General features: G+C 35.5%; 1 protein-coding gene across 2 annotated transcripts in view; it reads left to right on the top strand.

The window, feature by feature from the left end:
- The window catches only part of AGL (amylo-alpha-1, 6-glucosidase, 4-alpha-glucanotransferase), an 84,616-nt gene extending 64,677 nt beyond the window's left edge, over positions 1-19,939 (top strand). For both annotated transcript variants that reach the window (XM_058716445.1, XM_058716446.1), the window contains exons 28-34: positions 4,732-4,867; positions 6,137-6,249; positions 7,185-7,396; positions 8,596-8,693; positions 11,357-11,444; positions 11,559-11,692; positions 17,119-19,939. In XM_058716445.1, the coding sequence (XP_058572428.1) occupies positions 4,732-4,867; positions 6,137-6,249; positions 7,185-7,396; positions 8,596-8,693; positions 11,357-11,444; positions 11,559-11,692; positions 17,119-17,236 (899 nt within the window). In that variant the 3' untranslated portion in view covers positions 17,237-19,939. The remainder of the gene's footprint in view (positions 1-4,731; positions 4,868-6,136; positions 6,250-7,184; positions 7,397-8,595; positions 8,694-11,356; positions 11,445-11,558; positions 11,693-17,118) is intronic.
- Positions 19,940-20,928: the final 989 nt, after the last annotated feature.

The raw sequence follows: 20,928 nt of genomic DNA, 5'->3' as shown, positions 1-20,928 counted from the left end.
TGATTCTCCTATCAATGGTGAATTTGAGTATTATTCATACGTTAATATCCTTTTTAGAATGTTTCCTTTTCTATAAATTGTCCTTTCGTGTTCTTTGCCTTTACCTTTCTTTTAGCATTCCTGTATTTTTCTTGTTGATTTCAAGGGGGTCCTCATATATTCTACAGCAGTAAACTTTTATGTGCAATTTGATCATCTTTTCTTTCCATATCTCCTACAACATCCTTCAAATTTATTTATTTGAGTTAGTTCAATGAGTTAATCTCATTTATTTGTTACTTATGAAACCTCTCAGAACAGTGCCTAGTAAAAAGTGATCTATAAGTTGCTATAGTTGTTTTTACTGTGATGTGAACACTATCTTCAAGTGTTTTTCTTTTTTCTTTTTAATTTTTTTGAATGTTTATTTTATTTTTGAAAGAGAGAGAGATAGAGTGGGGTAGGAGCACAGAGAGAGGGGGAAAGAGAGAATCTCAAGTAGGCTCCATGCTGTCAGCACAATCCAGACACTGGGCTCAAACTCACGAACCATGAGATCATGACCTGAGCTGAAATCAAGAGTCGGACGCTTAACCGACCTAGGCACCCAGGCACCCCTTAAAGGTTTTATTTTTAAGTAATCTCTTACCCAACATGAGGCTTGAACTCACAACCCCAAGATCAAAAGTCCCACACTCTACCAATTGAGCCAGACAGGCACCCTGCTTCTTTTCCTTTTATAGTGGTTAGATTCATCTGGTATCTAATGTTTTCTTCTTCTCAATAAGCTCATGTTCCCTTGATTAGTAGTAACTCCATACAGCTCTGAAAAGAGGCAATCTCATTAGCTTATAACACAACAACATTAAAAGCCTAGACAGAGTGAAAGCCCAAGAGTGGCTGGTCAGGTTTCACTTGTTTTTGTCAGTTTCTCCCAAAAATTATGTGAATTCTTCAAATCAGTACCTCACATTCAATTCTGTAGTTTCTCTAGGGGTGATTTTGGGGAGAGATCCCATAGCCTGGGATATTTTGCCATTTCATCAGAAACTACAAAAATATGATTTCTTTGTTACTTTTTTGTGCATTTGAAGCAACCTGTCCTTTTACAGTTATTTTAACCCATGTACCTTTTTGTGTATGTTTCTCTTGCTCCACTAAATCTCTGAGAGGAAAATCACTAACCATTGATTATCCAATTATTGCCATGTATTTAATATCCAATTATTGTCATATATTTAATATCAGATAAATTAAAAGCCTCCTTGCCTTTGTGTATTACTTTGCAAACATTTTCCAGAGGCTAGTACCTCTATCCCTAGCTCACAGTTCAGGAAATAAGAAGGGGAGGCAGACAAGTAGTTTGCCCAAGGACATGGATAGTCCATTAATAAACATGAGAGAAGCATTCAGTCAGTCTTACCGGCACTCAAACAAATTCATATTAAAGTCGGTCACCATTTTTCCTCTACTAAATTATCATGAGACAACAGAGCGTGAATGAAAGCGCTAATGCTAGACGCAGACTTGCTATCTTAAAAATCCCATCTCTGCTCGTTTTCTAGCTGTGTTCCCTTGGATAAGTTTTAACTTCTCTTTGCCTCTCTCTTCTACATTTGTAAAAGGGAGATAATAGCAGCACCTACCCCCTAAGGTTGATACGAGGATTCAATGAAATATGTATGTTAAAGCACTTAGAGCAGTACATGGCATATAGTGAGTTCTATAAGTCTACTGTTTATTATTAGCAAAAAAACCAATGTATTCATTTGCTGGGACTAGGATAACAAAGTACCACACACTGGGTGGCTTAAATGACAGAAATATATTGTCTATCAGTCCTAGAGGCTAGGAGTCCAAAATTTAGGTGTTGGCAGGGTTGACTAAACCTTCGGTCTATGAAAGAAGGATCTGTTCCAGGTCTTTCTCCATGGCTTGTAGATGGCCATGTTCATGGTTACATGGTGTTCTCCCTGTATCTTCACATCAGCTTCCTTCTGTGCATTGTCTGTGCACAAAATTCCTCATCTTATAAAGATACTGGTCAAATTGGATTAAAGCCCAGGCTAATGCCCTTATTTTAACGTGATTAACTTTTTTTAAAAAAATTTGTTTTTACATTTATTTATTTTTGAGAGACAAAGACAGAGCACAAGTGGGGGAGGGGCAGAGAGAGAAGGAGACACAGAATCCAAAGCAGGTTCCAGGCTCTGAGGTGTCAGCACAGAGCCTAATGCAGGGCTCGAACTCACAAACTGAAATCATGACCTGAGCCAAAGTCAGATGCTTAATCGACCAAGCCACCCAGGTGCCCCAAATGTGATTAACTTTTTAAATTCCTGTGTGCAAATAAAGTCACATTCTGATGTACTGGGGTTAAGATTTCAACATATGAATTTGGGCATTTACACAATTCAATCCATAGCAAACAATAACAAATAATTTTCGTTTTGAGAGATATTCAGATACTGCTGATGGCATTGCAAATTGACTCATTCCTCTTCAAAAGCAACTTGGAGAGAGAGAGAGATCCACATATATTTCATGAGATACAAAATATTCACATGTTTTTCTTCATAAATGTATTCCATTTCTGGGAATCTAGTCTATGAAATAACCTAAAACACAAAAAGTCCATATTACATGATACTGATCATAACTTTGCTTATAATCACAGAAAAGAATAAAATAATTATGTCTAAGAGGAAATGTTTAAATTGACTTCATTTGTTTTGTTTTGATGTTTATTTGAGAGAGAGAGTGTGTGTGTGTGTATGAGAGGGGGAGGGGCAGACAGAGGAGGAGAGAATCCCCACATGGGACTTGATCCCATGAACTGTGAGATCAGATGAACTGTTGAGATCCCATGAACTGTGGATCACTGAGCTACCCAGGTGCCCCTCTTTACATTTACTTGAATGAAAAATTCAATAATTTGTAATGATTATAATTTTTATAATTTGTGTAATATTATTTGAATATTAAGAACTATATGGGTATTGAACCTAATACATGAAAAATAGTTGGATTTATTTATGAAAATATTACTATTCTGTGAAAAGATTAGAAAGGAGTACATAAATGTAATGGTTTTTGTTAGGGTAATAGGATTATGGACTCTTGTTGCTCTTTTTTTAAACACTATTGTTTTTACTGTAAAATGATCATCTTTTTAAGTGATCTATTTCAGCTATTTCAGATAACTCACTAAGTCATTGGCAAATTTTGACGTAAACTCAGAAACTTATATTCCTTCTTGCATGTTCTAAATTACTTTTAAAAAAATTTTTTTAACGTTTATTTATTTTTTAGACAGAGAGAGACAGAGCATGAATGGGGGAGGGGCAGAGAGAGAGGGAGACACAGAATCGGAAGGAGGCTCCAGGCTCTGAGCCATCAGCCCAGAGCCCGACGCGGGGCTCGAACTCACGGACCGCGAGATCGTGACCTGAGCTGAAGTCGGACGCTTAACCGACTGCGCCACCCAGGCGCCCCTAAATTACATTTTAAACAGTAGTTAGGGACGCCTGGGTGGCGCAGTCAGTTAAGCATCCAACTTTGGCTCAGGTCCTGGCCCATATCGGGTGAGTTTAAGCCCCATATCAGGTGAGCTGGAGCCCTGCTTCTGGATTCTCTCTCTCTCCCTCTCTCTCTGCCCCTTGTGGGATTCTCTCTCTCTCCCTCTCTGCCCCTCACTCACTCAAGCTCTCTCAAAAAAAAAAAAAAAAAAAGTAGTTAAAACCTCATTTAGTTAATTTATTGTTTGTGGTGGTAACATACAAATTGTATACATGATTGAACTGGTAAAAATCACTGATACTTTTTTATCTTTCAGGACACTAAATAGATATAGATTTTATACTTAAAAGAACATTTTTTGTGATATCTCTGAATTATTTTAATTTTTAGATTTAATTGTAAAACATTCCAGTTAGAGAAAAATATAAATTACACCTTGAAACCTAGAAATAAAATTAGACAGATATTAACATTTGATCATATTTTCTTCAGATCTTTCTGTTTTGTGTTGAAAATAAACCATCAGAATTGTATGTAGAGCTTCATCTCTCTCTCTCTTCCCTCCCTCTCTATAATTAATGACTATGCTAGAATCAGGGTTTATTATTTCCATTTATGTTTTGAATTTTATGAGTTTGTGTTTGAGTATGTGTAAATTACATACGTATTATGTAGTATATATTCAGTATATTATATAGTATGTATTCAGTATATTATACATTATATATGTATTCAGACTATAATATATACACATAACTATATGTTTTAAATATTATCATATTAGACAGTCATATAGACCTATAGGATTATATATATTAGTACTGTCTATATTTTAAACTTTTAAGAAAAGGTATCTTATGCATATCCTTTTGCAACTTGTTTGCTCAATCATTTTGTTTTGGGGTTTTGCACATTATGATTCATGTAAATCTAGTTCATTAATTTGAAATGGTATAGAGAGTTTTACACTGTATGAATAAACCACAGTGTTTATTTACTTCTCTGCTTAGCAGTTATTTATTTTCTTGCTAATACAGTGTTGCATTGAATATCCTTGTGGGTACCTTCATATGCACATGGGTAAGGATTTCTCTAAAGTATGTGTCTAGAAGTGAAACTACTCTATGGTAGAACATACACGTCTTCAGCTTTTAAGGCATTAGCATAGTCCTCTCCAGAGTAGTTTGTTGTATTCCTTTCAGATTTTATAAATGTTTTATTTTGCTTTTCTAGGCTTCAATATAACCGCAGGTGTTGACGAAGAAACAGGATTTGTTTATGGAGGAAATCGCTTAAATTGCGGCACATGGATGGATAAAATGGGAGAAAGTGACAGAGCCAGAAACAGAGGAATCCCAGCCACTCCAAGGTAGTATTTATTTGTATTGTGCATATATAATTATACCCTTTTTAAAACCACATACTTATGGAATTTTTTATTCTATTAACCACGAAGTCTTCATATTAAATCGGTCAAAATCTCCCTCCCTTCATCCACTCCCTCCTCACCCACAGCACACACACACAGCTCTCTTGTTACAAGTCATCAAGGAAAGCTGTCTGTTCTTTTCAGGGAGTTCTCGTGGGGTGATTCCCCACAAGCACCTCAAAGGAGTGATTCATTATTATTATGATTCGTTATCCCTGTGGTTAAGATCTTAATCTAAAATACTTTCATTGTAAACATTTCATTATGCCCATCTTTCATGCATATAGGAAACACCCCATTACCCAGTCCTTTTTGAAATACTTTTAATTTCTGAACCTTTTATCCTCCTAAATTTTTTCGTCTTTTCTCCCATTATTTCTTTTTATGGTTTTAAATGCTTAATATAGTATCAAGTCTGAGAAACTCTTTTCTTATTCTAAATTTTATCTTCAGTCAGAACTGTGAAAAAAATCATTTAATTATAGCTGTTGTTATATGCTTTGTGAATTCTTTTTAAAGCATGTTTATTTCGGTACATTATTAGGTCTCATACTTCCCTTTCATTTTCCTTAAAAATGAGCTTTCAGGGGCACTTGGGTGGCTCAGTCGGTTGAGCATCCAACTCTTGATTTCAGCTTAGGTCATGATCCCAAAGTCACAAGCCCCGCTTCGGGCTCTGTGCTGGGCATGGAGCCTGCTTAAGATTCTCTCTCTCCCGCCTCCCTCTGCCTTGTTCCCCAACTTGTGCTCGCTTTCTCTCTCTCTCTCTCTCTCTCTCTCTCTCTCTCTCTCTCTCTCTCTCTAACTCTCTAAAAAAAAACAAAAAACAAAAAAAAACCACACTTTCAAATTACTAAGTATACTTTCCCTGGCTTTCTCCAGTCCTTCTATCCCATGTTTTCTGTCTTTGGTACTCTGTTTCAATATTCTCTGATGCATTCCCTACCTTTTCCAGCTGCCATCGTCTTTAACTCCATAATCACCATTCCACTTCACAGAACTTTTTTTAATTGTTAAGTAGGTAAGCAATGGCAAAATAATTAGTGGAGAGATTTCTTATGTATGCATTATACATTTCAATAAAGCGAGGGGCTTTTCATAGTTGTTTTTATAACATATTATACAATTCATCAGAATTATTTATTGAATGCCATTTAAGTAGTGCTTAAATGACTCCAACCCACAGAGTAAAATTTATTTTAATTTTAGAGATGGGTCTGCTGTGGAAATTGTGGGCCTGAGTAAATCTACCGTCCGTTGGTTGCTGGAATTATCCAAAAAAAGAATTTTCCCTTATCATGAAGTCACCATAAGAAGACATGGTAAGCTGTGCATTTTATTTAAAAAGAAACTTCAAATGTACAGTCTATACTCTTAATCTACATAATCATCATTTGACTCAATGAGCTAATATTAGAAAACTCTTAAGATTAAGAGGAAAGAAAGAACATTAATTTCCTACTATGAAATTGTAACAAACCTGGTTACTAACCATATTTTTATAGCAACTTTGAACTGAGATATGAAAAACATCATAGTTAATTGCCTTATTATGCTTTCTTTTCCTTAATGTGACTGTGAGCAAGTTGCATTTTTGTGAACACTTATGAAATCTTTACATCTCTTTTTCTAGAGCTATCTGTCCAAAAGAAATATAATTTTAAATTTTCTAGTACTCACATTAAAGTAAAATAAAAAGAAACAGGTGAAACTAATTATGATAATATACATTATTAACTCAATATGTGCTAAATATTATTTCAACATGTAATAAGCATGAAATTATTCATGAGCCATTTTACATTCTTTTGTGGGGAGAGTATTTTCTGTGAAATCCAGTGTATATTTACACTTCTGGCACTTCTCAATTCAGAGTAGCCTCATTCCAAGTGCACAGTAAATGTAACTTTATCAAACACGTTAAGAGTGATACAAAGACAAATCAGGGATCATTTACTGGAGTCTAATTCTTTTTGGTAATATAACAAAAGATAATTTTAATTTCAAGCTAGAGTCCTTCAAAAGACCCTGACAGTTATAAGAAGTGGGTAATTTATTGCCTAAATATTATTCTTTGGTTGTAACTAAATGTATGGATTTCTTTGAATGCTTAAAAACTGCCAAGTCTTTTATCAAAAGACCCTGACAGTTGTAAGAAGTGGGTAATTTATTGCCTAAATATTACTCTTTGGCTGTAACTAAATGTATGGATTTCTTTGAATGCTTAAAAACTGCCAAATCTTTTATCATGTTTCAGGAAAGGTTGTGACAATCTCATATGATGAGTGGAACAGAAAAATACAAGACAACTTCGAAAAGCTATTTTATGTGTCAGAAGACCCTTCAGATTCTAACGAAAAGCATCCTAATCTGGTTCACAAACGTGGCATATACAAAGATAGCTATGGAGCTTCAAGCCCGTGGTGTGACTATCAGCTCAGGCCTAATTTCACCATAGCAATGGTTGTAGTAAGTGAATTGCTACTTTCAAATTTCAAAAATATTGTGGTAGAGTGTATTTAGTTCTTTATTCCCATTTGTTTTCAAATTCATGTAGTTGCCAAAAAGTATATTGTTTACTAGCTAGTTTTATACCACCCTTAACCTATGACATTCGGTATCAAAAAACAGAAAATAATAGATGATGACTAATGGAGTGCTTACCAATGTTTTTCTTATAGCACACATAAAAAATAACGATATTTATACAGTACATTGGTCTAAATTGATTAGGTTGATCATGCCAGATCCAGCTTCTTCAGTTAGCCCCAGGCCCCACCCAACTTGAAAGCTGATGGCATCCATATTTGGGCACACCTGTGCTGTGACCAGTGAGTGCCTCAGCATACAAACTGAAAAGATCTAGACTGGTGAACTAATTAAAGTTGCTTCAACTCATATTCTGTTTCCTTGTTGTATTGCTGTAATTCACTCTAGAATTCTAGACTCTACTTTACCTCTTAGTCTAAAAATAAACTGTAAGAACAGTAAAATAGAGACGGTATGTGTTCTTCCATGACTACATAGCTGTCTCCATCTTGCTTTTTTTGAAAAAAAGCACTAAACATGGAACTATAAATTACAGTAGAATAAAAGCTGCAAAAAAAGAATAAAAAATGCAAAGGTACATAAAGATACCTTCTACTCAATGTGCATTTGATTTCATTTAACCATTACAATAAATATAGATTCTTAGCCACCAGTGTTTTCTCTCCTCCATATCATAAGTACATTTACTTGTGCTTTTAGAGTGTAAGTCATTCTGTATTTTACTATGACCCCAAAAGCAAAAAATGACTACCAGATATACTTAAAGGAAGCTATTGCAAACATCCTGAAAAATGAATTAGATGGGTTTAAGTGTGTTCTGCCTTCATTGTAGCTGAGGCAGCTTCCTTTTGGAGCTCATAACTTTCTTAAAATGACACAAGGAAATAATCACATCTAACAGCTTTGCTCACTTCTAAGGCCAAGAGCAGCGCACCCACATCAGCCCCATAGCATTAGATCCGGTTAAGCTTCTGCACTTGAAATGAGTTCTGACGCACACTGTATTTTTAAACCGTTTTCATTTCTGAGTTTATGAATAGTTTATGTTCCACTGTGGGTGGAAACTAATTCTTTTGTGATCTTAAAAAGTTTGAATATTCACTTTTGATATTCATTAGGCCCCTGAGCTCTTTACTGCAGAAAAAGCATGGAAAGCTTTGGAGATTGCAGAAAAAAAATTGCTTGGTCCCCTTGGCATGAAAACTTTGGATCCAGAGTAAGTTGGAGTATAAATATTAAGAATATTATTCATATTATATTTAATATATATTTATATTTAATCTTGGCATGAAAACTTTGGAACCCCAAGTACGTTGGAGTGTAAGTATTAAGAATGTTGTTGTTGGGGCGCCTGGGTGTCTGTCAGTTGAGCATCCGACTTCGGCTCAGGTCATGATCTCACAGCTTGTGAATTCGAGCCCTGCGTCAGGCTCTGTGCTGACAGCCCAGAGCCTGGAGCCCGCTTTGGATTCTGTGCCACCCTCTCTCTGTCGCAACCCACTCGCATTCTGTCTCTGTCTCTCTCAAAAATAAAAAAACGTTAAAAAAAAAAAAAAGAATGTTGTTGTTGATGTTTATATTGCATCAACCATAATTTTTTTGCTTGTCAGTAAACTCTAAAATTGCATTCAAACTGAGTTTTTAAGAACACCATCTGTATCTTCATTAAACATCAGTGTTCACAATGCTTGTCCTATATTTAATAATCAATAAGTTTTATGTTTATAAAACTAATATGTCATGAATATTTCCTAATGTTTACTTTTTCTGATTGTAAAAGTAATACATGATTATTGTGAACATTGGAAGTATAGACATATTGTCTCCTCAAAGACAGTCTTTAAAATTTTCCAAGTTATTACCCCTAGCAGTTCCCTCCATATTTCTTTTTTTTTTTTTTAATTTTTGATTAGTTTATTTATTTTGAGAGAGAGAGAGCAAGTGTGAGTGGTGGAGGGGCAGAGAGAGAGAATCCCAAGCAGGCTCTGCATTGTCAGCACAGAGCCCAACTCGGGGCTCGATCTCACAAACTGCAAAATCATGACCTGAGCCGAAATCAGGAGTCAGACATTCAACCGACTGAGCCACCCAGGCATCCCTGCTCCCATATTACTAAATAATGTGCGTATGCAGTTGTTTCTTGATTTTTTTATTTAAAAAAAAAATTTTTTTTAACATTTATTTATTATTGAGAGACACAGAACATGAGCAGGGGAGAGGCCAAGAGATGGAGATACACAGCATCTGAAACAGGCTCCAGGCTCTGAGCGGTCAGCCCAGAGCCCGACACGGGGCTCGAACTCACAAACTACAAGATCATGACCTGAGCCAAAGTCGGATGCTTAACCGACTGAGCCACCCAGGTGCCCCTGTTTCTTGATTTTTTTTTTAAATATTAGACACTATTTGGTTATTTCTTGTGTTAACAGATGAGGATTTAACTCTATCCTCACCACTAACCATTTCCATCCTTTCTGTGTAATTACCCCACTATTTTTATTTTAACCAATAACTGATTTTGTTTTTACTTTATGATTATGTGTTTATGCCATTTTACGTTTCTTTTCTTTTCCAACTTTTGTTTCTTCTTGAGTTTCTAATGACCTCCCTGTTTGTCTTCTGCGATTTTCCTTTAAAGTTTGATGCCCAACATTAATTTGCTTTCTATATCAATAGGTGACAGAGTTCCATTTCTATATAATACCCTCTCCTTTGTAGAATTTTCCTAATTTACTATGTACTCCTTTCAATCTTGAGATGCAGACTTTTTGTGTGTATGCTTATCCATATTCTGAACTGTTCTCCATATTTTCAGACGTGTTACAAACCAATGATCAAGACTAAAACCCACAGTTAAAGCCTACTCATTTGAAATAAGTAAATAAATAAATAAGCTTACTCAGGTGGCAAGTTCTCTCACTAAAAGCAAAAAAAAGTAATAATTAAACTGAGTATAGATAACTATCTTGTATTATCTGTCACAATAAGCTTGTAATACTTTGTTTAGTTTAGAACTGTGTATAAATTTTCTGTGTCCATTTGGTTACTATTTGTAATGATAATGTACTAATTTTAATTATTTTTTAAGTAACTTACTGGAGAAGTTTAAAAAACAATCTTTCCAGGGTACCTGGGTGGCTCATCGGTTAAGTGTCAGACTTCATCTCAGGTCATGATCTCTCACTCTGTGAGTTCGAGCCCCACATTGGGCTCTGTGCTGACAGCTCAGAGCTTGGAACCTGGTTCGGATTTTGTGTCTCCCTCCCTTTCTGCCCCTACCCCACTCATGCTCTATCCCCCCCCCCAAAATAAATAATTGTTTAAAAAATTTTTTAAAAACAATCTTTCCAATATATAATATTTATATTATATTTAATAAAATCTCTTTAATGTTTGTTAATTTATTTTGTATATATTTTAATTATAATAAGTATATTAGAAGCTTAGTGAAATAATTGAATTTAACCAATATTTAGTGTTAGACTAACTCCTTGAAGGCAAGATACCTGAATACTTTATATTTTTTTGTATTAGCCAGTAAGTATTTGTTAATCATTCCCTCACACAGTATTAAAGTATTCCGGGGGTGCCTGGCTGGGCTTAATCAGTAGAGAATGTGACTCTTGATCTTGGGGTTGTGAGTTCAAGCCCCATGATGAGCAGAGAGTTTACTTAAAAATAAATAAACAAACAAACAAATAAATCTTTTAAAATGAGTTGTAAAAAAAAAAAGACATTCTGAGCCCAGTATATACTAATCTAAGGTTAATAGATTTGGAAGACAAAATAACTTGATTATTTCTTTTACCTCTGCCATTGAAAAATCTTTCTTATGTAATGTCTGATCTTTTTCTAACCTAAATTTCAATAATTTTGCAGTGATATGGTTTACTGTGGTATTTATGACAACGCCTTAGACAATGACAACTACAATCTTGCTAAAGGTTTCAATTATCACCAAGGACCTGTAAGAATTTCATTTCTCTTTTCAGAATTTTCAGCTTAAGTTATTTTTCAAATAACTTTATAAATATTCACAGCTCTTTTTTTTTTTCCTTTACTTTTAAATCATCTTTTTTAGGAGTGGCTATGGCCCGTTGGCTATTTTCTTCGTGCAAAATTATATTTTTCCAAATTGATGGGTCCAGAGGCTAATGCAAAGACTGTGTTTTTGGTTAAAAATGTTCTTTCCCGGCATTATGTTCATCTTGAGAGGTAAGTTGTTGGGCAGCATGTAATTCCCATAACAGTATTTAGTCAATTTATTAGATATTAGGTAAATAACAGCTCCTAGAATTAGTTTCTGTATACTCTAGGTACCCCAATGAAATCTGAAAGCTTTACTCTTATTTAACATGACAAATTCAATGATGTAATTTCACCTTCTTTTAATTATTTTAGGTTGTTATTTATTTTGATTTGAAGACTTGATATTGTGTGATTTATACATGTCAAATAGTCTGATTTTTTAAATTTCATGGATATTTTTGGGTATGGTTAGAACAGAATAAATAAAAAAACTAAAAGTTCTCAGCCTGGGCATTTTGAGTTAGCTGATTTAAAGATTTATGTGGTTGCCAGAGGGGAGGTAGGTGGAGGGATGGGTGAAATAGATAAAGAGAATTAGAGTACACTTATCCTCATGAGCACCCAAGAAATGTATAGAATTTCTGGGTCATTATGTTGTACACCTGAAACTAATGTAACACTGTATGTTAAAACTTTTTAAATTTAGAATAATTTGAAAAAATAAATAAAATCAGAATAACTTAAAATAAAAAAAATAAAGATATATCAATAAATAATTTTCAGAAATGCTTTATTATAGGGGCACCTGGGTGGCTCAGTTGGTTAAGCATTTGACTCTTGATTTTGGCTCAGGTCATGCTCTCATGGTTCATGGGATCAAGCCCCGTGTCAGGCTCTGCACTGACAGATTCTCTCTTCCCTCTTTCTCTGCCTCTCCTTCTCTCTCTGCCCCTCCTTCTGTCTCTCTCGATAAATAAGTAAACATGTTTTTATATTTATTATACTTCTATACTTATTACAATTAAAGTATCAAGGTTGGTCTTTTGACTGTTATCTCAAACCCATTTGTCACCTCCTTTGTCCGAATTATTGGAGATAAATAGTGTCAGAGTTATGTGTCTTTATAAGATGATACAAAGATAGTTGAAAGCTAGCTTAATTTCCCAAATTCTAGATTAAACCTAAATACAGGCATGCCTCAGAGATGGTGTGGGTTCAGTTACAGACCACCTCAATAAAGCAAAAATCACAAGAAAGGAAGTCAAATGAATTTTTTGGTTTCCCAGTGAATGTCAAAGTTACATTTATACTGTACAGTAGTCATTAAATATGCAATAACATAATGTCTAAAAAAAACAATGTACATACCTTAAGTTAAAAATATTTTATTGGGGCACCTGGGTGGCTCAGTCGGTTAAGCGTCCAACTTCAGCTCAGGTCATGATCTTGCAGTCCATGAGTTCAAGCCCCGCATCGGAATCTGTGCTGACAGCTCAGAGCCTGAAGCGTGTTTCAGATTCTGTGTCTCCCTCTGTCTCTCTCTGCCCCTCCCTCCCTCATGCTCTGTCTCTCTGTCTCTGAGAAATGAATAAACCTTAAAAAATTTTTTTTAAAAATTTATTGCTGGGGTGCCTGGGTGGCTCAGTCAGTTAAGCATCTGACTTTGGCTCAAGTCATGATCTCACGGTTCAGTTCATGAGTTTGAGCCCCGCGTCAGGCTCTGTGCTGACAACTCAAAGCCTGGAGATTCTGTCTTTCCCTCTCTGCCCCTCCCCCACTCTCTCTCACTCTCAAAAATAAACGTTAAAAAAAATTTAATATTTTATTGCTAAAATATGCTGATTATCATCTAAGCTTTCAGCAAGTCATAATCACTGACCACAGATCACCATAACAAATACAAGAATAATGAATAAGTTTGAAATATTGTGTGACATACCGAAATGTTACACAGATACCAAGTGAGCAAATGCTGTTGGAAAAAATGGTGCCAGTAGACTTGCTTGATGCTGGGTTGCCACAAACCTTCAATTTGTAAAAAACAGTGTCTACAAAGTGCGGTAAAGCAAAGCTCAGTAAAACAAGGTATGGCTGTATATATACAGCTTATTGCTTCAGAATTATTATGCATAAACAACATTAATGTTCTCTCCTTTATTACAAGAGCATGAGGGACTTCCGTCATCACCATGAATGTCGTGTCAAGCTTTCTTTTTTTTCAGTTTGTTTTTATTAGCTTGGATGTAGTCACAGAAAACCCAATCCTGCCAGAGTTCTTGTACCTCATCTAGAAACTGAGCCTGAATCTGTGTGATGTGAACATTCTTATATTCTATCCTTTGTTGCCCCAGTTATTGCCACAGTATTTCTCATTGTTGCCACAGTATTTCTCATTGTTTGCATCTATTTTCTCTTTTTTTTCCCCTTTTGTCCATGAAAAGTAAGAGTATCTTACACTGCAGGGATCACTCTTCTACTTTACCTGTGATCCCATCCCTCCCACCTGTGTCCTGACTTTGCTCCAGTAATTATCCTTTCTTGGTATTCCACTTGATCCTTCCTTCTTAATCTAGAAAGATCAGCCCATCCTAAAATAAAGTGCTTTCATACTGTTCCTGCCTCTAGCCCTGTCCTATCATTCTGTTTTCTTCTCAGCTCACTTCCTATAGGAGCAGCCTCAATCCTTTTGCTTTCTGACCCCTTTCCACCTTCACTCTGGCTTTTGTTTTGCCCTCACCACTCTGGTGAAGCCACTCTACAAGATTCTTTCAGGTTCCCAGATCCCATGACATCCTTTCATTTCCCTTCTTTGACATTCCTATAATATTTGAAATTGTTGCTTTCTTCTTTTCATAAAAAACCTTATGCTATCCAGGGGCACCCAGCCGGCTCAGTCAGAAGAGCATGCGACTCTTGATCTTGGGGCCATGAGTAACCTACTCTCCACACTGTGCTATCCACTACCATGGGGACTCGGCTCACCCTGCTTGCCCCAAGACATAGGTGACCTTTTGTCCTTCTTGGGCCTGACAATCCCACACTAAACCACACTTATGTGCGGATGCCCCCCTTGCACCATCTGGGCTCTGGGCCATTCCCACCCTTGGTATGAACTTCTTCATACCCTTCAGGCTCTGGCATCCCACCCTGTGCTGTTCCCGCTACCCTTATGTCCTCTCCTCCCCAGTTGTGGTCACTGACCTCCTTTGTCCCACCTAATGACTTGAGGAATGAATTTCTTTCAGAAAGGAAGGAAAAGAAGACTTCTTTATACCAGTATGTATATGTTCCATGTTCTGGTTCCACATAACAATTGTGAGCAGTATATTATTGGTTCTATTAGCTTGTTTTATTTAATTTCAATACTATATTAGTTTGCTGACTCTGCCATAACAAAGCACTACAAAGTGAAAAGCTTAAATAAGGAACTTTATTGCCTCACGGTTCTAGAGGCCAGAAGTTTGAAATCAAGGTGTTACTAGGGCCATGCTCCCTCTGAAGATGCTAGGGAAGGATCTCTCCCAGCCCTCTCTCCCAGCTTCTGGTAATTCCTTGGCTTGTGGTAGCATAACTCCAATCTTCACATGGCTTTCTCTCTGTGTGCATCTCTTGGTCCAAATTTCTCTAAGGACACCAGTCAAATTGGATTGGGGGCCCATCCTATTCCAGTGTGACCTCATCTTAACTATTTACATCTGTAACAACCCCATGTCCAAATAAGTTTACATTCTGAGGTACTGAGGGTTGGGACTTCAACATAAGAATTTTGAGGAGGACACAGTTCAGCCTATTACAGATACCCTGGTACCTAACTTCAGTAATTTGGCATTTTACTCAGAAGAAACTTGAACACGTGGAAGCAAGTTTCTATATTTTGTACTTCTCTGTGATGGCTTTTTAAATATGGTACATAGCTGGTGTTATTATTATTAGTTATTATCCAAACTGTCTCCATATTTACTTAAGGGAATTATGTTTCCATACTTACGAAAAATTTAATGCCTACAGAAGAGTATAATGTAACATACACTCTTCACACAGCCATGAGTTACAATGTTATAATGGTGAAACAAACACATTCCCATAACCCAACTTTAAAAATGAAACAATACAGAATTCTGAATTTTTTAACTTTATGTTTCATGTTTAAGAGATTACACTAAAATTAAGAATAAAACTAAGGGACACCTGGGTGGCTTAGTTAGTTGAGCATCTGAGCCTTGATTTCTGCTCAGTTCATGATCTCACAGTTCATGAGATCAAGCCCCGTCGTTGGGCTCTGAGCTAACAGCTGCAGCCTGCTTGGGATTTTCTCTTTCCTCTCTGCTTCTCTCACTCTCTCTCTCGATCAATAAATAAATAAACATTTTTTTAAAAGAGAATAAATTTGAGGGACACCTGGCTGGCTCAGTTCCAAGACCATGCAGCTCTTGATCTCAAGGTTGTAAGTTCAAGCCCCATGTTGGGTGTAGAGATTACTTAAATAAATAAATAAAGTTTAAAAAAGAAAAAAGAAGAAGAAATTTGATATGGAAACAATACTGTGTTCTGATAATAAGACCTGATAATTAGTTAACCTCTCTAAACCTCTTACCTGCTCTGTGAATACGGATGATTATGGTTCTTGCCTTTCAGGGTTGCTGTGAGCATTAAATGAAATAATGTACATAAGTCACTTAGTATTAGAACATAATAAATACTAACTGTATTACTCAGTAGAATGAGAGATTAGTATAGAAATTCATATTGGTTTGTTTTTGTTTTTGTTTTTTGTTTTTTTTTTTTTTGAGAGAGAGAGAGAGAATGCAAGCAGGGGAGAGGGGCAGAGGGAGAGAGAGAATCAGTCTTAAGCAGGCTCCTTGCTCAGTGCAAGCCAGATGCAGGGCTCGATCCCACAACTCTGGCATCGTGACCTGAGCCAAACTCAAGAATTGGATGCTCAACCGACTGAGCCACCCAGGTGCCACCAGATTTGTTTTTAATTGGCACTATTTTCCTAGTCATAGCTCTCAGCGTTTCTTCATTATTCTATATTAGTTTTATAATTTTGTCAAAATCTACATAATTACAATTTGAATTTCATAAACTTAATTTGAAAGTACTAAAATTAGACCTGAGAGGATATTTGTCACTCTGATTATGCTTAGAATGATAGTTTCTTCTGTTTTCTTTTTTTAATGTTTGTTTTTGAGAGAGAGAGAGTGGGAAAGGGGCTGGGGGGGGGGGGGGTACAGAGGATCTGAAGCAGGCTCTGCACTGACAGCAATGAGCCCCATATGGGGCTCAAACTCACCAACCATGAGATCATGACCTGAGCCGAAGTCAGGCACTCAACCAACTGAGCCACCCAGGCATCCCCTGTTTTTAATACATAAAAGGAATCCTTTGTGTTTGAAGGTCTTAAATCCCAAACACTGAATATCAAAGAATAATTTTAATCTAAATTCTTTATACATAGATCTTGAGGATATCCTGTTTTATTTTGTAGCAAATGACTATATATGATTGTTTTTCTGTACTAGCAAGGAAAACCACCAAGTTATTGCCTATTTTGTTAATCCAGACAAGATGTGTTAGATTGTATCTCATAAAATGTCTTTTCTTTCTTTAAGATCCCCTTGGAAAGGACTTCCTGAACTGACCAATGAGAATGGCCAATACTGTCCTTTCAGCTGTGAAACACAAGCCTGGTCAATTGCTACTATTCTCGAAACGCTTTATGACTTATAGCTGATTCATGGATATGTATGAAGTATGCAATTACTTGTATTATGGAATGCAAGGTCAAATATAATATAAAGGGTTTATATGCACAGGCTGAAGTTATTTTAAAAATCTAATTTATATAATAATGATGCCCAATTAGGTAAGACTTTAAAAACAGTGATTTGTCTTTTTCTTTTCTTTTGTTTTGTTTTTAATGTACAGAGAGGTAGCTTTTGATTTGAATCAGGAAGAAAAACTATCATTACCAATGGGATGTTCTTTTGAATTCATGAAGTATTCCTTAATTGCCTAGAAATAAATAAGAGTTTGAAATCCAGAGTTTGAAACAGAAAAGTCATGTAATCTTCCACTTGTACATAAGTGAAAATGAAGTATTAGAATGTAATAATGAAAGAAATGGAAAAGTATCTTCAAATTGTGGTATATATTTTCTTCAGTAATAATACATATTGATTATGCTGTGGTTAACTAATGTTCTCACCTTTTACTATATTATTCCTAGCACCTTCTACACTGCATTTGATAAATATTAACTGAATATTGACTCATGGAATTGTCTACCTACACTGTTATGTTCAGAAAGGATGTTCAGAACACAGATGTTCACTGTGTGCTTTTTTTTTCACTAGAATACTAATATGTTTTTAATATAATGAATGCCATAATTTGCTTATGTTAATGATGCATAGGATATATGAAAAAACACAAGCATTTAAGAATTTATTTCCTAAAAATAGTTTTGTAAAATTAATCTTGAGTACGAGTTTCCTACTATGAGATGGTTCACATTCTCAAAATGCACATTGTTGGGCATATTTATGAGAACTTTAAAGAAAAACATGCTATATTAATTTTCTAAAACTTAACAATTATTTTTAGTTTGTGTGCAAAAGTGTATTGATAGATCATAGCAGATACTAGTTTCCTATTAACTAAAACCTACATTGACAAGTTTAGCACTGAGAAAAATCTTGGTATAATAAAAATATAGATATGAATTTAGTAGTTCTCTTGAATTCAATAGAATCATTTGAAAAGTTTTTCATGACCTTAAATCCAAAAAGTCATAAAAGGAAAAAAGGTTTTTAACATTCATATGAGTTAATATTTTTGAATAATACTTATTCTCTAGATGGATTTTTTTTATTGTTTACTATTTTTGTCTCAAGAAAACACTTAAATCAGATCGTTATACTTTTAGTTGAAAGAAAATAGTTGCAAAAATCCTTTCATCGCTATTTAATATTATTCAGTGGTATATTTATAGCTAATAAAATAATGGTACAGTAATACTTTTCTCGGTTAAAGATAACGTACCCAACCATCTTAAGTATGATTAAGAAATAAAAATAAGAAAGTAAACTAAAACTTTTAGGTAGTAAAAATCTATGAATACAGAAGATATCAAATACCCATGCTTAAAAGCTCATGTAACTTAATGTATACTGCACAGTCTTCTTCAAAATGGACTGTACTTTAGAAATAGTTTTAACTAGGGGCGCCTGGGTGGCTCAGTTGGTTGAACATCCAACTTCAGCTCAGGTCATGATCTCGCATTGTGGAGTTCAAGCTCCATGTCCGACTCCATGCTGACAGCTCAGAGCCTGGAGCCTGCTTGGGATTCTGTGTCTCCCACTCTCTCTGCCCCTCCCCTGCTCACACTCTATCTCTCTCAAAAATAAATAAACATTAAAAATTAAAAGAAAAAGAAATAGTTTTAACTAGCTTGCTTTTTTGGTTTCCCAACCTAAAGCAGATTAAATCCTAGAAATTTAAGGAGAGTTGTGATATTAATCTGATCACTGTCTATAAATACATTCGTTTCCAAGTTTCCCTTCCTTCTTCATTGCTCAATATATAACTTTCTCTAAGCTTTGCAGTTAAAAGGAATGACATTCCTTGAGAGAGAAAACCATTAGTTATCAAAGGTTGATGCAGTTATGTTGCTCTACTTTAACTTCTATATTAAAGATAGTAAGAAAAATAACCGAAAACCAATGTATTTAATAAAAGCAAGAAGTAACAGTTGACAATTAAATAGGATGAATGGATGGATGGATGGATGGGTAGGTAGGTAGGTAGGTAGGTAGGTAGGTAGATAGATTGATAGATAGATAAACAAGTTGAGAACTTCTAAAACATAACCATACTGGGTTGTAAGGCAATTCCCCACCTCAGTAATTTTTAAGGATATCATGTTGTACTAGAAAATTAAGTGGTTGATATTCCAATAAGGAATATTAGGGAAAGAACATTGTGATAATGTGCATGATCTTTTTTAAAGTTTAAGAAGGCATGTTAGACATTATTTCATCAAAGGTAGTTAAAATAATGGTTTTAGACTTTAGAGGCATAAATGTCATTTCACTAAAGAACATCTAAATAGAATGCTTCATTCCTGAATGATGTTGGATGATGTACCATTATATTATGTTTCGGTAATGGTTCTATGCCTTGGTTCCTCACTAATCCAGATCAATCTTACTCTTTAACGTGAGACGTAAGTTTGCCAGTAGAACCAGTATGCTGCGATAATTTAATGTTTCAAGGATAGTTGAGGAAACATTAGACCTGTCATCGTATCTGTGGACAATAAAACCTATGTGAATTGTAATCCATTTCTGATATGTCTTCAACTGCTACATCTAGTAAGAAATGTCATTTTTATGTCTGTGTGCCAAGAAAATAAAAATATTTTCTAAAGGACTATATTTTACTTTCATTCCATTATTTACCAGTTAACTGATCTTTTGATGCCACTACCATTTATTCAGGGCTTGCTTATTTTGGGTATTTATTTTTGGGTGTTTATTTTTTGCAGGATGTATGAGGGCAGAAAGAAAAAGAAGAATTTTAGGCTGTTTGGCAATGTATTTAATTAGCCAAGTTGAAATTAGGAGCAAAGCATACTTATTTTAAAATTTTGTTTTACTTAATTCTAAGAGACAGAGCATACACAGGGGAGGGGGCAGAGGGAGAGGGAGACACAGACTCTGAAGCAGGCTCCAGGCTCTGAGCTGTCAGCACAGAGTGTGATGTGGGGCTCAAACTCACAAACTGTGAGATCATGACCTGAGCTGAAGTCAGGCGCTTAACCGACTGAGCCACCCAGGGGCCCCAAAACATACTCTTGATACATAATTAGGTTGGTTAGCAACTATACACTTTCCTGGTACTTCTTGAAACCTTTTACTCTACCATGAACTTTTTATTTGCCTTTCATCAACTTGCTAAAAGGCAAATACTGTAGGCTAGGATTGATATAATGTAGATATGTGCTTCCTGTAGTGGCCAGAAAGATTGTTTCACTTTTAATTATAATATAAGAATAACACCTAGTGGGGTGCCTGGGGTGGCTCAGTCAGTTAAGCGTCTTGACTTTGGCTCAGGTCGTAAGAGTTTGAGCCCACATCAGGCTCTGTGCTGACAGCTCAGAGCCTGGAGCCTGCTTCGGATTCTGTGTCTCCCTCTCTCTGTTTCAGCCCTGCTCATGCGCTGTCTCTGTCTCTCTCAAAAATAAATAAACATTAAAATTTTTTTAAAAAAGAATAACATCTAGTGACCAAAGTTGATCCATTTAGTCTTTGCCTTAATTACTTCATTTTTCCTGCAGATATATCTCTTTATCTTCAGATAAAAAATTATATAGAAATCCAAACTTCTATCAAACAGTTTTTATGAATGAATTTGTCAAA

The sequence above is a fragment of the Neofelis nebulosa genome, chromosome 2 (assembly GCF_028018385.1).
Source record: "Neofelis nebulosa isolate mNeoNeb1 chromosome 2, mNeoNeb1.pri, whole genome shotgun sequence".
In the NCBI taxonomy this organism is placed as follows: Eukaryota; Metazoa; Chordata; class Mammalia; order Carnivora; family Felidae; genus Neofelis; species Neofelis nebulosa.
This window is presented reverse-complemented; position numbering and strand designations above follow the sequence as displayed.